Raw genomic sequence first — 17,092 nt, forward strand, 5'->3', positions numbered from 1 at the left:
GAGGTCAAAGGGGTACCAAGACCTAATACCGACATCCTCCCCTCGCGCTGTAGTCACCGAATGTGCCTTTGCTTCCTCGATCCCTGAAAGAGTTGAAAGATTTACTAGTAGTTATAAACTCGAGAGCATGGAGGTTCGTTTCCCAATTCACCCCCACTGGCAGTACCAATCCGCCGCATCCAATCGCACCGGCACTCGGATAAAATGGCCTCCACAAATCCCCTCCACGCTCCGGTCTCTAGTGCCCAATATTCTTCTTATTCATCCCTATCCGGGGCACTCATAGACCCATCTCACAAGTTCGAATCCCCCTTCCGCCGGTGGCTCCCTCAGAGCAGCTACACCCCAGCATCGAAATGGCGCTCAACTACAGGCACCGATGGCCACCAAATCCCCGCCATCTCCTTCGACTTTATCGGCCACTCAAAACAAGGCGTTCCGATGCGGGAACTGAACATGAGGAGCCTTAGCGCTCTCGCCCAGATGATGGACAGAGCAAATGAGTCTGTGTTTGCGTCCTCTGGTCTCCAACGGATAACTCTCCGGATTATGGTATGTCCTCTCTCCCAGCAATCGTCCTGACACAGTCTAATCCTCCTTCAGTGGCCTGGCTATACTCACGTAGAGTGGGCTCGTGCAATCGACTTGGTTTCTCATGGACCCATGACACGGGCGCAACTCGCTCAGGTCCTTGCTCAGAATTTTGCTCGTTTTATGGACGTACGTTATTGGCATTCCTCTCCTCTTCCATTATCACTGTTGCTAATCTCGTTACCCATAGGTTGCCCGGACAGAGCGGCCGGATGTCTCGGAGTACGCAATTGGACCTGGCGGTATCCAATTCGAGCACCTCGTCCTCGTCGGAATCCACAATGTCTTCGAGGATGTCTGGCAAGCAGACGTTGCCATTGACCGGCGCTAGCCTGACATCCGTATCGCCTCCCCCCTAATTTACTCCCTCCTAATATTTATTCTGTTACCCAGCATATTTATACTGCACCCATATTAATCTATTGGACTCTCGCGTGGCTCAGGATAGCAAAACAGGAGGATACGTAGACGAAGAAGAGCTAAACACGACAACAACAAGGTAACAGAGATAAAGAAAAAACGACACAATCGAAAGGAATACAAGGACTACAGCCATGACTACGAACTACCACCAATCCTCTCACTCAAAAACACACTCAAAATATTCAAAATATCAACACTCTCCTTCCCAACAACAGCACCACATTTTTCAACAACCGGCTTCGCCTTATTCAACAACGCCTGCAAATCACTCGCCATCTCACCCGTCATGCCCCTCCTCATCCTCTCCGCCATCGAGATGCTCGTCGAAGATCTAGGTGCAGAGGTCGAGATTAATCTTCGGTCTTTTGACACGTCCGGTCGTACGGTGACGTCCATGGCTTGATCCTCGACATCAGTGTCCTGAGCTTGAACGGGCTCAAACTCGGGTTTGCGAAGCCACATGGCGAGCTGCGTGACTGCGTAAACGAGTACGCTTTCCAGGTTCCTACGGGCAGTGATAACTCCTCGTCGAACGTCAAGCGGGTTCGAGGATCCTGTTGGCGTTGTCGGCGTTAGAGCTTGACCTGCTGGCCTGTTGACAAAGTCCCGGAGGATATCCAGGCTGCAGTTGCCGAGCTCGAGTAATGTGCCGAGGGAAGCGGGTTCGCCAACCACGACCTTCGAATGCTACACGTTTCCCAATCAGAAAGAAACCCACGAGAAAAGAACAATTGAAGACTTACAGGAACAACAAGTGCTTCTCCCAATGGCCAATCCTCCTCAAGACCACAAAGCACATTATCAGCTTTACTGATGGTCACCAGCGTCCCCACAATGTTGCTCGAAAGCCTGAACATCCGGTGAACCAGATGCGCAATTAAAGGCCTCTTGAGGGGGTCCGCAACGCCTTGCGACTTCTCATGCTGTGCTCTCTCGTCTGGTGTAACAGGTTCAAACAAGCTGGCGAGGTGGTTAGGATGGGTGATTGCGTAGTTGATTTGTTGGAGTAGCAGTAGAGCATGCGTCGTGAACACCCGAAGGACTTTATCCACCGCAGGGTTCGCTTTGACTGCATTCGGGGCACTGGCGGCGATGGCGTAGAAGAGATTGACGACTTGCTCCAGCTCTTCCATGAGCGGCATCGTGATGGCATCACCCACCGTCCACGAAAGCGCACGCAATATTTGGTCACCATAGAGCTGAACAAAGCCGCATGCCTCTGCATCGAAGTAGTGGTTGTGGCGACCCAGGGCGGTGATAACGGTAGCCACGATGGCGAGCATGGAGCAATAAGTCAGGTGCATCGGACTTCGCTCGCCAGGCAGTTCGGGGATTGCAACGTCGACGCGACCAGCTCGAATAGCAGAGGTGATGTTGTTGTTGCTATAAGCAGCCAACAAGCCCTCGCTCGCGAACCGTTCCGCTGCAATGGGATTGCTGACAACTGCCATATGGAAGAGAAGAATGTGAGGGGTGTAGAGAGGGTGCTTGAGCGCCAACAGAACCGGTACGTCCGAAAGGCCCGCCAAATCCGTCCGCACGAATAGTTCAAGACTTGCACGCATCACGTCGGTCTCTTGACACCTCGTTAGCCAGAACGTCGAAGAAGGGCTGATGTCCGTCCTCGTGCACTGTCGGAACACCGTCACAAGAAGTTCCATGTCGCGGTCGAGATCAAGGTCCCTCCTCGTCTGAGCCGCAATAAAGGTGAGCCTCAAACCCTCCAACACCATACCCAACACCGCCTCCGTCGTCTCCAATATCGTCAACCTCTGGTCCGAGTTGAGCGCCTTGGGTCGGTTCAGCAGCGACCTCGCCTCCATGGCACAGAAGAACAACAGCTGAAGTAGCGTGCGATGGAATGGATTCGGCAGGCCGCTCATGAACGACTTCACCGGGTCCTGTGCGTCGTTGTTGACGATGCTCTTCAGGTTCTTGATCAACTCGATGAAAGACTTGATCTCTCCGGCATTGGTCGAGGACGAGGGCGAGAACCAAGCCACCTCCAGGATACCCAACAACAACGCCAACCTCGTCCCATGAATCGAAGCCATCATCTCCCCTCCCCTCTTCTCCAGCGCAATACCTCCCGAAATCGAAGCAGCAATATTGATCATGCTTGCTCGAACTTGAGTATCAGGCCTCAAGTACGGGATCGCCTGTCGCAACAGCTTCTCCCACGATTCCGCAAGAGTCGTCTGAGCATGCGTCAACGACAAGTTGAGGTTGATCGACAGCACCAGCTTGGTGACGCTGTCTATCGGGTCGTCCATCCCATCTGCTTCGATCGAGGTCTTGAACGCATGAAGCCGGTCCTGGAGGAGCGTCACGGAGAACGCGAATCGATCGCCGTAGAACCGATCCGTCAACGGGTCCTGGACTTCGAGCTGGGGTAACGAGAGACCAGGGAAGTCCTTCTCAATTTTCTCCGTAGCAGCGTCGTGCAGACGAGGCGCGTACGGGCTGGGAGCAGCCTCGGAGAGCAAGTCGTTGAGGTCATCCTCCGACTTGAACTCGGGCTCCAGTGCGACAAAGCTTTGAGGTTTCTTCGGTGGTGTGCCAGTCTTCGTGCCTTCAGCCTGCAAATGGAACCCAATATCCAAGCTGAGGAGTTTGACCGCATATGCCTTGGACAGCGTCCGGTACGCGTGGACAATCACCGGCTCGTTATGGTTCGAATGCTGGACCTTGTCGATAACCACATACTCCTCCGTCTCGTAATCCGGCACAGGCCCAACCTCTTCCTTCACTATCCCCACAATCAGCGGCCAAAACTTGGGATCCTGGCGAAGCGAGTCGATCGTGGCTTTGTGTTCCCCCGCATGCTCCCACACCACAGTCATAAACTGCAACACAGCCGCAAGCAACTGGGGATTGACATCCCACAGCTGCCTCCAGTGGAACAAAGAATCATGGGCAGCAGTAAGGGCGTTCCGCTCCTTGCGCTTAGCAGCCAGCGTCACGGTCTTCTCCTTCTCCGCATCCTTCGCTCCCTCCTTCTCCTTCCCTTTATCCACCTTGTTCCCAACCCTGATATCCGACGGAATCCTAAACTTCCCAGCCACAAACAACCCTCCCAACGCAGGCTCAACATCCACCACAAGCGCGATAAACTTCCACACGGCGATCCTCAGGTCGGGATCATCGTAAGGATGCTGGATGATGCCAACAAACGCCGACACGACCGCCTCGGGGTTGGCGAGGTGGCCAATCATGGTCGTTGGAGTAGGAGCAGCTGACATGGCGAGCGAGGGGGTAAGAGCGAGGGCCGAGTTGGATAAAGAAGAGTGGTGAAGAGACCCCAGGCTTGCCGAGATCGAAAGGCTCTTTGCGAGCGTGGTGAGAAGTCGGATGGCCTGGTAGGGCACATCAGGTCCAATCTCCCTATCCTTGACATACCCAGCCAGAACGTCGATGGGATCCTGCTTGGTATGGGTGTGATCGTGTGAGGCTCCGCTACTGACCACCCTAGCGCACAACGCCTGCTCCAAGAGGGAGATTGTAGGGGCCTGCGCGTGACGAGCACCGTCTCCCAGCTCTGCGAGGAATCGCAGCTTGCAGTTGAGGACCTGTCTGGAGAGAAGAAGCAGAGTATCCAACAACAACAGGAGCCTCGTGACATCACCAAACCGCCGTGACGCATGCAGCATCTTGTAGACCTGCTTCGCACTGGAAATGGACGAAACAAGAGGGGTGATCGTCGAGGTCGTAGCCTTGAGCAACAGGACATCTGCAATAGCCTGGCTGAGCAGTGGGTAAGGTTTCGCTGTCGGCGTCTTCCCGTCCTTGTCGTTCTGTGCTGACTTGTTGTCGTGCCCATCCAGAAGCGTCGGGGGGAAGTTGGAAAGGATGCAACTATACAGCGTGGCAATCCTCCTGGCGATCTCGAACCGGTCTCCAAGCTGGTTATACCTCCACCCCAAATGCTCAATCCAGATCTCGTTGTGAACGAACCGGATGGCTCGCAACAACACCTCCTCCTTGACCTGCTGCAGCTTGGCCTTGGCGGTGCTCCCCGGTTCGTCGGATTGCACAGTCAACGCGGCGTCGAAGACAAGCTGTTGCACAAGGTGGAGAAGGGCGAGTGTCATGGTGTACTGGCCAGTCGCTCGCTCCATCGCCAACGCCACACTAGCATAGGACTTGTCGGACACACTTCTGCTACCGGGTCCAGCACCGAAAATAGCACCAGTCGATCGGATGTACAACCACACTCGATTCGAGTAGACCGGATTGGCGAGCAGGGCAGCCAGTACACTCAGACTGGAAGTGATGAGTTGCATGCGCACGTTGTTCGCTGCAGCCGCCTTCGACCCGGACCTCGAGAGCGCTTCCTCCAAAATCATGGTAGTGAGCTGGACCAAATCCGGAGGTGGTGTTGCTGCTGATGGGGCGCTACCAGGGTTGGGCTGGTCGAGCGAGGCCATGAGCTCTTCAGCCTGTGAAGGGTTGAACTGAATGACGCTGCGCAGCAGGTCGAGCGCCTCCGTCACCACCTTTTCGTCGGTGCCATCGTGCATGTCTGTGATTACATCTTCGATCTTGATTTGCAGCGGCTGCGAAAAGTGCGGATGGCCCCTCTGGCTATGTCGGCTGAAGACCTCTGCACCTGCAATGTCGCTGGCGGAAAAGGGGTTGCTTCCAAGACCCGTAGACGATGATGACGGTGTTCTAAAGTTCATATGCCTCCTGCTGACATACCACCCCAGAATCGCCAGAATTAACTTCCACCCTGAATGCACATGGTCCCAAGCAACGACGATGTACTCCCCGCTGTCCCCGCTGATCACATTTCCAGTCGACTTTGCAGGAAGAATTGAACCTCCCGGCAACAGAAGCGGTCGTAGGTTGGTGTATGTCATCCCAGAGCTGTTCGATGGGTTGCTCTGCTTCTCGTACAGGGCGTGAGGACCGGTGCATTGTGAGAGATCGATGACTTGGGCGAAGGTGGGGAGTTGAGAGAAGTAGTAGTAAACGAATCGGGCGCACGCAAGGCGTTCTTCGCTCAACGTGTCTCCAGCTGCTCCGCTTGGTTGTTGAGGATCACCGATGGCGACGGCGAGAGGGTCGGTGTCCACGAAGCCTGCTCCAGACATCGCCCTGAGAATGCGCAGTAATGGAGTGACAAATACGGGGAAACGATTGCGAGAGACGTCCACGAGTGCCCTTCTGGACCAATAACCGGCGGAATCATGTTTGCCCGAGGGACTGGCGCTTACGCTTCCTTTGGGAAGAGAGAATGGCCAGTCGAACTGCCACCACTGCAGACATATCGGGGCTACGTAGCTTGGCTCGCTGCGTCCAAATAGTGCTATCCACACTTCGACGAGTCCGTCGAAATCTGGGATGTTTTCGACGAGGATCAGGTCGAAGAGCGCAATCACAAGACCTGAAGCACAGTTAGTTAATAGTTGAACACGAGCAGGAAATCCACATACCCTTGAGCGTTGAACGATATGATAGGCTATTAGGCGCATTCAGGGCTGATCCTGTCCGCCATGCAATGGAGGTAACGAACAAGGGTGACTTGGTGAGGAGGTCGTTGATGAGGGGGAGGAGGCCTGCTTCGGGGGATAAACAAACTCTGGTCATCTGTAGATACACAGGCTCCGCGTTGAAAGCGCGCGAATTGGCAGGTGGGTTGATAATATCCATGAACTTCTTGTAACTGGGAGGAATGGTGTCGAGTGTGGAGGTTTTGGTGCAGATTCGGGAAAGGACGTATGTCCAGGCGAGATAGGTGCAAGCAAACTGGCTTTGAGTGTTCGAGATGACGATGTTGTGTATCTTCTCCAATGACTCTGGGGACGCGATGTAAAGGGTTTTGCCACTGGGCGTCTCTGTGATCTCCAACCCTTCATCATGCCCGACGGTTTCGAGTTCAAGAACTTCAATGGTGATAACAATCCACAGGGCGGCGCAGTCTTGAAGTAGTTGCTGGCTTTCATTGTCGAGGATGAGGGTATTGTGTTGTTGGATTGCGCCGAACGAAGTGTCGTAGGCAGTTTCGAGAGTTTTGACAACAATCTCTCCTGTACATGGTGCGTACCCCCACATTAGCTGGAAGAACAACTCCAACATAGCCAACTGGTCATGGAGGGACCGCTTCGCATGTGCTATTGCTTCCTGCGGATCGTTCGTCGACAACTTTTCCTTCGTTTTGGCAGTGTACGCGTTAAGAAGGTCGATTCCAAACTTGATAGGGTCGGGAATGACGACGGGGAGAAAGTCGCATGCGACGTCGTAAAGAAGGTCACTCTCGTCTCCATACGCTTTGAACAACGGCCCAAGAATGCGAAGCGCGTTCAACCGTTCCGAATAGTAATAAGGGGTGATCTTCTCCAAAAGGGCTTCGACCATCTGCGAGCTCGTCTCGGCCGTGAGGTTGGGTGGCAGGCCTTGGTTGTAAAGGAAGGAGCGGAAGAGGATGAAGGCCTGGATTTCGTCGATGTTGAACTTTGAACTGACAGCGAGGATGAACTCTTTGTCGGCCTCGACGACGTTGACTTTTATGCCATCTGGGAGTTCGACCGTGCCGCTGACGATCTTTTGGCGCGATGCCTGGGACGGTGCCCCGAATATTGAAGGGGTGCACACATTTTCGAGGACGGAGCGGCGTGAATCGAGGTGGTCTCTGATCTGGTCTACCGGACTGCCCTCTTGCACACCAGACAGCACCAGATGCAGCTGTTCATATGAACTGCAAATGTAATGTCAATTCCAGTCTATTGGAATTAATATAAAGAAACATACACGTCTATGAGGTTTGAACGACGTTCGTCAGTCATCGCTTGCCTGAAGAAACGCGCCGAGGCGCGTGTTGTTCGCAGTGAGCTCGCGGGTGCTTGTCATCAACGACCATGCCAAACAAAGGCGCTCCGACCGCTTCGGGCTGCCATCAACGACGAGCATCAAAACAACCACGACGATCAGGAATTTACTGCTTTGAATTGTCTTCAACGCACCCAATTAGCTCGTGTTCGACGTTCTGCAAACTACGCACTGCGACGCAGCATGCATCATGTCCAGCTTGCAACCTTGCCCAAAACACGCTGAAACCACGATGTTAAAACGCAGTTCCTCCGCAGCTGGGCGCTATTCCTGGTCTATATAACCTGCCTACCAGACCCCAACGCTCATCACCACTTGGTCTGTAACCCGCAGGACTTGCCTAAAGCCACCCGGTGTACAGCCCTCGACGGCCTACATACTCTTCCAAGCCTAGCTACAATGGACTCCGATACTATAACCATCGCGTATGCCTCCAACTTCCTTGTCCCCTTTTCTCAAATCGAATGACCCTTGCGATAGCGTCATGGGCGCCACAGGCAGCGGCAAATCAACTGTATGCATCGGGGCTATCGCCTCTCACTCTCCTCATGCAAACCTAACCACCCCAAAATCCAGTTCATAAACCTCGTGAGCGGGTCCTCCCTCCCAACCAGCTCAGGCCTTCGATCATGCACCGCCTCCATCCACGAAACCCCTCCCTTCGAACTGGACGGCAAGAAAATCGTCTTAATCGACACACCAGGGTTCGACGACACAACCAAAAGCGATACCGAAATCCTCAAACTTATCGCTGACCACCTCGCTAATTCGTGCGTAGGACCCCACTTCTCTCGTCTTATTCACAAAGCTCACAGTTACACGTCAACCTTGACTTGGATCGACGTTTGATCTTTGTCTCGACTTACTCCCCGGATACACAAACGGGACAGGTACCGCCAAAACAACCACCTCTCAGGCCTCCTCTTCCTCCACCGCATCTCCGACACGCGCATCGGCGGCATCTCCGCAAAATCCTTCCGAACACTGCACACCCTCTGCGGAAAACCAGCCCTCCCAAACCTAATCATCCTAACCACAATGTGGGATATAACCGACTTTTCCCTCGCCGAAGCACGAGAACACGAATTGGCCTCTGAAGAGATGTTCTTCAAACCAGCGTTGGAAAAGGGGGCGAGGATGATGAGGCATTTGGGTGGTGTGGAGAGTGGGAGGAATGTGGTTAGGCAGGTGGTTTGGAATTTGGAGAGGACGGGTGGGAGGAGGGTCGTACTTCAGATTCAGAGGGAGGTGGTGGACGAAGGGAAGGATGTCAGTGATACCGCCGCAGCGGAGGAACTGGATCGACAAATGAAAGAGTTGAAGGAGAAGCAGAGGGTGGAGAAGGAGAAAGCTAAAGCCGAGGCTGAAGGTAACTTATGCCTCTCCATCTTTGTCGACCTGGAATTCACCACGTTTCTTGAAAAGCTGCAATGAGAAGACAAGAAGAAGAAGCTCGTAAACAACGAGAACTCGAGGCTCAACGCATCCAAGAAGAGCTAGCCAGGGCAGAGGAGGAAAGACGGAGAGTGGAAGAAGACATGAGACGGCAACGCGAAGAGCTCGAACGACGCATGAGAGAAGAAGAGGAGAATCGACGTCGAGAGGAGGAACGCAGGAGACGAGAATTCGAGGAGCGAATGGAAGCATTGAGACGTCGAGAAGAGGAAGAAAATAGGCGCCGCCATGAAGAGCATGAACGTCTGCAGAGGGAGCTTGAGGCACAGCGCAGGCGACACCAGCACCACGGCGGCGGTTGCAGCATTCAGTAATAGTTCACACCTTCACGTTAGTCCACCTTCACATTGGTCCACTGCCCGCACTACGAGGCCGAATTCGAGAGCTTGTATACAGTCTATGGTTATGGCACATGTACAAGTATAGCATAAAGCATAAAGATCAAACCTAGCAAATGGTCTGCATGAGTAGCAATGTGGAATACGAAAAACCAATCCTCCAAAAGCATTAACCGAAAAAGCGATAGAAACAAGCGTAACTGATCCAAAAAGAAAGCAAAAGAGAAGAAGAAAACCGTCCAAGAATCCAAGAGTCAAAAAGTCAAATAGAAAGAAAGATGGCAAAATGTCCAAACCGCTCCCCCACACCAACGCATCGCACGTTACATTTTCCTTCCCTTCACAAGCCCCTCAGTCGATACTCTTCCTCCTATCCTCCCTCCTCGAAACTTGCGGTGTCCCAAACCGTCTCAAACGATCCCGAAACAACGACCTCGGAATAGTCGTCGGGTTAACAGTAGTACTAGTAGTAGGCGTCAACCTGTTGTCGTTGTCGTTATTGCAGCAATTCGTAGTCGATGTATGCGTCGTAGTAGTAGTGGTCGTAGTCGTGTGGTTAGTCGTCGTCGTTTCATCCGTCTTGTCAGAACTAAACGTCCTCATCCTCTCTTTCGGTCTCTTCGGTGTAACAGCCCTCAGCTCCCCATCTCGCCCTTCCTCTTCTTCAATCTTCTCTGATATAGTCCCCTCGACTGCCGACAATGATGGTGATCTCGCATGGGTAGTCCTTCCCGCGGCCGTGGTAGTGGCCGTCAAACTAAGCTTCCTCCGCTACACACACACCACACCCAAAGGGAGGAAAAAAAAAAAAAAGGAAAGAACGAGTCAGGAACCACAGAACCGCCATCGGAGAGGGAGAGAGAGATACAGAGAGGGGGAAGAAAGTGTTGAGAAATATAGGGTTCAAAGGAACGATCACTTACTCACCGAATTCTTCTTGTTTAACGAGAAGAATCTGCGCACACCACTCATGGACCCGCTTTTACCCTCTGTATCCTTCGTATCAGTCGAAGCGATGCTTTCGGCTTTCTTCCCTTTCGAAGTCTCGAGAGCGTCGACGATAACGATGGCTTTGGCTCGCATTTCTGCTGTAACTGGAGATGGGGAGTTGGTGTTTGGCGATGCTGAAGATGGAGCGGGAGCAGCGGCAGAGGTCGATGACGGAGGAGTATTAAGCGTCGTGGCATGGAGGTTAGCTATTGGAGTTGGGATGCTCCCCCCTGTATCACCCGCCGACCCAGAGACGAACGCCGGTGTATGCGATGCCATCTGAGGTGTCGCGGTCCTCGAACCACTTGAAGTCTGGCCTTCCACATTCACCAACACCCAACCCTGCCCTCCACCCGAACTTGCACCCGAGTTTGCACTATTCGTGTTCGGCTTGACCAGCTTCCGCGACTCCCTTGGCTCCTTTCCATCCTTCTCTTTGCCCTGCCCATGCCCACTCGAAGAACCTAACGACGAACTCGACTTCATAGGCGGTGTTTGAACATGCGGTGGAACTGGTGTCGCACTTACACTCCTCCCGCTGTTCCTGCTCGCGCTATTCCGAAGGCCGTCAGAATGACGAGGTGGTGTACTCGGCCCACTTCCATCACCGCTCGAAGGACTGAGCGATGTCGCAGCAATAACACCCACCAACGCAGCCTCACTCCTCCTCAACCCCCTCGTCGTCAAAATCTCCGGGCTCTCCACTCGGCTTGACGTCTCGTGAATAGGCGTCGACGCCTTCTCCTGCTCCCCGCCATCCTCAGGCTTGGGGCTATTCATAGGGAAGTTCCAACGCGAGTTAACAGTGGTATTCGCAAACGGATCGTCCTCCTCGTCAATAGGACTCGACGTGCCCTGCCAACCCCCAGGCACCTTGTGTCGATTCGCCGGCCTCTCCCCTCCCACAGCGCCCGTCCACTTGATGGGAATCTCGCTACTAATGTCCGAAGACCCCGTCTGCGTCGACAGCGTCGAGTTGCGATACATCTCGTCCGAATCTCCTTTGAACGCATTCCCTCCCAGAAGCGGTGGGATCACAGAGGGGGTGATCGCACCCTGGGCATTAGGGCTTCCACCTCCACTTTGACTCCCGCTTCTGCTTGGAGACCGGGAACCAGAGCCCCCGGTCTCATGGCGATGGGGGCTGCGCTGCGGCGAAGTCGACGGGGAACTGGATACCGAAAGGAGAGGTGGTGTCTTGGGCCTGTCTTTGACAGATTGCACTCGGAAATTAGGATCGAACGGTGGGTACTGATACCCCCCAGCCCCGACACCCGTCATATTCTCCTGCCCATTCGAAATGACACTCGGAAGGTTGACGCGATTATTAACAGGGACATCATACCCGCCCGGCATCTCCGCGTCGTCGTCCACATCTGGGTCGTTTTCTTGGATCACAGAGACAGGGACTTGGGCGCGCGGTGCGGGTTTCCGGAGGAGATGAGGACCCTGGGAGAGGGACGTGGTGGGTGGACTGGGTTGTCGGTGGAATTGAGACATGTCTTCGGTCGCAGCTCGTGTATGGCCATGAGGCTGGCTGCCAGATTGGGTGGGTAACGCTGGGGGCTCTGAGACTTGTCTTCGGTGCTGCATGCTGCGGTGGCTCTCTGAGTGTTCCAGAGAGAACGAGGTCTCTTCATGGCTGGAGGTGGAGTCGGAGACGAGCCCTGTGAATATCCAAAGGTCTTTGACTTTTGACCGATTTGTGAGGGACAATGAAGTGAGGAGGGTGAAAGAGTGGGCGTCAAGGGAAGTAAGAAGGGATAGGATGCACTGGAGAGAGTCGGATGCAAAGTTGTCTTGCTCGAACCCTATAATGATGTCAAGATGGAAAACGATACAGTCCATGGATACATACATTTATAGCCCTTGAGTTTGAATTCAAAGGAATTCTCTCCTACTTTCTGCTCATAAACGACTCCTCTTGGCCAGGCAGCACGCACAGCTTGGAGTATGGCGGGCGTCAAGTGGAGCGGAGGAGCAATCACCCGCATCAGCGTCGTCGATGCAAAACTCAACGCAAATGGCACCCTCTTCTCCGTCGTCGTAGGTTTGGGCAAAGACTCGACCGTCGTGTTCGCTCCAAGGAACGGCGAGCCTCCTGGTGGTAGCGGTGTCCCTGTTCTCGAGGCTTCTGGTGTGGCGGACGGTTTTGAGAAGACCATGGCCAGTCTGTCGTCGTGTTCGCGCCCATAGTCGATGGAGGACAAAAACGAGTAGCCTGCCTGGTAGATGATGGCGAAAATATCGACGAGCAGCTTCTCCGTCGCTACCGACTTTGGGTTCGCCCATGGCTTTCCATCGAGAGAGAATTCGTATAGACCATGGTGTGTGTCTTCGCGTGTGGCTATTGGAACGCCGTGGTTTTCGAATAAGCGTCGTAGGTTTGCTTCTACTTGTTGACCAAAGGAGTAAAGACGAATAAAGTTAGAACTTGATAGAGCGAGTAGGGCAAAAGAGTTTGGTTGACGAGGGTGCTGGTCTCGGAGAAACTCTTTCCTCGGGATGAAGCCCTCGGGCGGAGAAGAAGTCGTCGAAGTGATTGGCATCCCGTCAATGATGTCGACGAGGGCGAGATACACTCAATGTCCTTACTCAAATACATCCTTGCCCGTGACGTCATCCCACGTGTTTCACGCGCGGCAGCTTCCTGTGTTTGCCACCATCCTCCGTGTCTAACACTCTACTGGTACATACAGTCATAATGTGAGTACTTCAGCTCCAGTTGGTGTTATTAGTACCATATGTTCAGCTTGGGCACCCCGCGCACAGTTCTACACAAAAACATCAGCGTTTGGTCCTCAATTTGAAAGAATCCAACCGTACCTCTGTAGATGCTGTCCAGCCATCAGGGAAAATCCATCCTCTCGGGTTCGTTCCTTGTATAATGCATGGCTGTTCAAATTCAGCAGCCGTGTCTGAAATTAAAAGGTGAAATACCCACCTCGATGGTAAAGCAATGCCCAGGTTCCATAATTTCCGGTTCGTCGTTCTCTTCAATGACAGTCAATTGACGTCCACGTACGGCTATCACGGAACTCACTATGATGCAAAATCCAAGGCTGGCTATGAAACACAGGTCCAATTCCATGGCCCGTAAACTGGGAAGACACACAATAATTCGTATCCTTGACCAAATCGTGAATAGCCTTGCCAATATCTCGGAAATGCTTTCCAGGGCCGCAAGCTGCGATGCCAGCATTGAGTGCTTGGTTTGTAATTGATACCAGTTTTTTCCCTTGTTCATCCTACGCAGGCATGAGTCCCGTGTTGAAGAGACGATGAGGAGCGACATACCACGTTCCCGACGAGGAAGGTTTGAGAGGTGTCACCGTGATATCCGTCCTTGAAGATAGTCACGTCAATGTTGATGATATCTCCGTCCTCTAATGGGTGACTAGACGAAGTCTTGAGCATCCTTCAACGAACTAAGGCGAGTGCACTTACTCGTCTGGTATCCCATGCACAAGGACATTATTGATACTGAAACGCCCCGTCAACACTTTTCACTTCACACCCCAGCAGACGCATCCCACCTAGTGCAACACGACCTCGGAAAATCCTGATACAGCAACGGCGAAGGATACGCCCCATGCTCCAAAATAAACTCATGAACAGCTTCATCTATCTCGTTCGTAGTCCTTCCTACCTCCCAAAACGATCAAATCTAACCCTCAGCATCTCCTATACATCCCACAAGGAAGTAAAAACGACTTACTTTAACCAAACTCCCCGCATACTCCCGCACTTTCCTCGCCAACTTTGCAGACTCGCGTAACCTATGCTCTTCCTCCCCTCCCAACTGAATCTTGCCTCGAAACTCTGGTTTGTTGCCGGTAGGCGTTGAAGCATAGTAAGGCCTCTTGATATGCGGCGGTACACTGCGCGGTTTAATATGCGCAGTACCAAAGACGAACGGTTCCTCTGGTAAGATGATGCGGTAGCTGCCAAAGTCCTCGTAGTCGATGTTGTCCACGAAACCAGTGTCGCTATTGCGGTTTGCGCGAGTGAATGAGACGTGACGTAGGCTTTGGGCCTTTAGATTCCTTGACCAGACATTGTGTCGCGTTAGAGGAAGAGTTATACGAGCAATTCGGTGCATGGCTGAGCCATAAGAGCAGGAACCGTTCGAGAGAGGGGAGTGATGTCACTCGGCTATTCCCGAGGATCTTGGCAGCCCTTGGCATCGTCCAATCAGGCATAAAACCCCTATTTTCTCGTCAACCTTGTGTGCCACAGGTGAGGAATGAACTGCAGTGATACGACTGAGTACCTTCTAAATAATTACATGCTACTGTACACATTAATAGGCCTTTGAACTCTTCTCTGTCTGTCCTTCGACATCAACTCGCTCTACATCAACAGACGAAGAATCGTCCACAACCGGGGTAGGCTCTTCAGGTTCATGCGGAAGAACCAAATTCAAAACCGTCGCTACCACACCCGCAGATAAGACTGTACATCGACCTCAAGCGTCAGAAGCCCCGTCCATAACCCAACAAAACGGAACAGAACTCACAAGGCGTGCTCAACACAATAGTAATCGAATCAAACAACCCCTTAAGGCCCTTCCCCGGGTTGTCCACCCTCTCAAAAAGATGGGTAAAAATATCATGACTCAACAAATTCCCAACCCCAAAACTCAACGCAGCACCCAACACAAACCGATCCCTCCTCCCAAACGTCCCACTGGCAGCCAAAACCCTCACCCCACTCACCGCCACATTCGCAAACAAAAACGTCGTCACACCGCCCAGAACAGAATTCGGTATCGCCAGAAACACACCAGAAATTTTGCCTATGGTGCCGAAGAGGATGAGGAAGAAGCAGCACCAGCGCCCGGCGCCGCGGTTCGCGCACCGGGTGATCGCGATGACGCCGTTGTTTTGGGCAAAGGTGGAGAGCGGGGTGACGGTGAAGAGTGCGGAGAGGAGGCCCGCGATGCCGTCGCAGAGGACCCCGCCTTGGATGCGCGAGTCGAAGATAGGCCCCACGACGGGTTGTTTGGAGACTTCGGCTGAGGCGGTGATGTCGCCTATGGCTTCCATTGCGAGGGAGACTGACAGAAAGGTCAGTTTAACCTCTGGTAGGAACCGTTGAGAACGCACCATAGACGGCCAGCATGGGAAGAATAGCAGGTGGATATACACCAAGCTTAAACCGGTGCACCCACAAGAAAGTAATAGCAGGTGCAGACTTGATAGTAGAATCACTCATATACCCAGTCGCACCAGCAACAACACACCCAACAACCAACCCACAAATAATCGAAATATTCCTCATAAACGGTGACCCAAACATCTCAACAAGGATGATCGTCGAGAACGAGAGGAACCCAAGACCAATGAACTCTGCTGAACCCCACGGAAGAGGTCGAGGAGCGTTTATGGTGGGACATAGAGCGAACAGCCCAGTTTCAGGGCGTAGCTTGCAGTTGTTAGCTCCGCCACCCCAGTTGGCGATACCGGATTCACCAATGAGTGAAGCGCCGATCATGAGAATGACAGTCCCTATCACAAGGATGTAAGTAAGGTCTTCGAGGGAACCGGAATGGAACAAGATAAGACGAACCGGTGACGATGGGAGGGAATAGCCGCTTAAGAATCCGAGGAGAACAGAACGACAGGAAGATCTCAAAGAACGAGCAAACTAGCGCCGTGCCAAGCACCATTCCATAGGCATCTGGACATGGACCTCGGACGAAAGTTCCATCGGGCCCAACGGTTGAAGGACATGTGCCGTCATTGTACATCGCGTTGAACACCTTCAACGACAGATAAGCCTCCAATCCATGTGACTGGCGTTGATAAATGACAGGCGACTTACTGCGTTTGCCGTGCTGAGCGTGGCGAAACTCGTTCCGACGACAGTTAGGAGTCCAGTACCGAGATAGTAGCCTTTGAAGAGGTGTATCCGGGACATTTGCAGGAGACTGAGGAATCCTTATGAACAGAAAGCACTGTGAGTCCCAAGTACATGGGCCTTCACTGGGAACGCAACGTACCACATCCAATCAGTGAAGCAGAGATCATATACGCTGATAATTCAGGGTCGAGGTTAAGTGAAGAGGCGAAGATTATGGGGGGCGTAATGAGTCCAGCAAGCATAGCGAGCGCATGCTGCAGACCACTAGTCATTCCCAGCAACAGGGGCAGGCTATCGTCAAGGGCATAGAAAGGCGGCAAACGATTGTCCCGCTTCATGAATGGCAGCGAAGGCGTACATAGCCTAAAGACCATACCATCTGAGCACCGAGTATGAGCCAGGGAACGGGGAAGATGCTCACCATGCATAGTCGTAGTCCCCTATCCATCCCTGCTTGGTAGTAACCTTGCGTTTGATTCGCTGAACAACACCTTTGACCCCGTCCAACCGAGAACCTAAAGGCAGCGAAGGGACAACTGGACCAGAGATAGACTGCGGCTGTGAATCAACTGCAGCCATCGCAGTTGGAGAGGGGGAAG

The 17,092-nt window shown here is 53.0% G+C and overlaps 6 protein-coding genes across 6 annotated transcripts; 2 read left to right on the forward strand and 4 right to left on the reverse strand.

Moving 5' to 3' along the window:
* Window positions 1–204: 204 nt before the first annotated feature.
* Window positions 205–922, forward strand: CC1G_10649 (hypothetical protein; the record flags this gene model as incomplete). Its single annotated transcript, XM_001839032.2, has 3 exons — window positions 205–552; window positions 604–720; window positions 782–922. 3 exons carry the CDS (start codon window positions 205–207, stop codon window positions 920–922), a joined length of 606 nt encoding a protein of 201 aa, XP_001839084.2.
* Window positions 923–1,149: 227 nt separating this feature from the next.
* On the reverse strand, window positions 1,150–7,802 carry CC1G_10650 (hypothetical protein; the record flags this gene model as incomplete). Its single annotated transcript, XM_001839033.2, has 4 exons — window positions 1,150–1,701; window positions 1,758–6,403; window positions 6,453–7,714; window positions 7,768–7,802. The coding sequence occupies 4 exons, from the start codon at window positions 7,800–7,802 to the stop codon at window positions 1,150–1,152; spliced, it is 6,495 nt and encodes a 2,164-aa protein (XP_001839085.2).
* A 442-nt stretch (window positions 7,803–8,244) lies between these two features.
* On the forward strand, window positions 8,245–9,750 carry CC1G_10651 (hypothetical protein; the record flags this gene model as incomplete). The annotated part of the gene is made up of 5 exons (XM_001839034.2): window positions 8,245–8,270; window positions 8,326–8,359; window positions 8,422–8,615; window positions 8,736–9,214; window positions 9,271–9,750. The coding sequence occupies 5 exons, from the start codon at window positions 8,245–8,247 to the stop codon at window positions 9,612–9,614; spliced, it is 1,077 nt and encodes a 358-aa protein (XP_001839086.2). The 3' UTR covers window positions 9,615–9,750.
* A 239-nt stretch (window positions 9,751–9,989) lies between these two features.
* Window positions 9,990–13,177, reverse strand: CC1G_14709 (hypothetical protein; the record flags this gene model as incomplete). Its single annotated transcript, XM_002911234.1, has 3 exons — window positions 9,990–10,409; window positions 10,566–12,439; window positions 12,487–13,177. 3 exons carry the CDS (start codon window positions 13,175–13,177, stop codon window positions 9,990–9,992), a joined length of 2,985 nt encoding a protein of 994 aa, XP_002911280.1.
* Window positions 13,178–13,327: 150 nt separating this feature from the next.
* On the reverse strand, window positions 13,328–14,730 carry CC1G_14710 (methionyl aminopeptidase; the record flags this gene model as incomplete). The annotated part of the gene is made up of 8 exons (XM_002911235.1): window positions 13,328–13,402; window positions 13,455–13,523; window positions 13,573–13,622; window positions 13,672–13,876; window positions 13,926–14,025; window positions 14,076–14,111; window positions 14,165–14,277; window positions 14,347–14,730. The coding sequence occupies 8 exons, from the start codon at window positions 14,728–14,730 to the stop codon at window positions 13,328–13,330; spliced, it is 1,032 nt and encodes a 343-aa protein (XP_002911281.1).
* A 201-nt stretch (window positions 14,731–14,931) lies between these two features.
* Window positions 14,932–17,072, reverse strand: CC1G_10653 (purine permease; the record flags this gene model as incomplete). Its single annotated transcript, XM_001839036.2, has 7 exons — window positions 14,932–15,083; window positions 15,148–15,687; window positions 15,737–16,138; window positions 16,200–16,392; window positions 16,455–16,570; window positions 16,633–16,856; window positions 16,915–17,072. The coding sequence occupies 7 exons, from the start codon at window positions 17,070–17,072 to the stop codon at window positions 14,932–14,934; spliced, it is 1,785 nt and encodes a 594-aa protein (XP_001839088.2).
* Between the last annotated feature and the right edge of the window lie 20 nt (window positions 17,073–17,092).

The sequence above is a fragment of the Coprinopsis cinerea genome (assembly GCF_000182895.1).
Source record: "Coprinopsis cinerea okayama7#130 chromosome 5 map unlocalized cont3.5, whole genome shotgun sequence".
Classification (NCBI taxonomy): Eukaryota; Fungi; Basidiomycota; class Agaricomycetes; order Agaricales; family Psathyrellaceae; genus Coprinopsis; species Coprinopsis cinerea.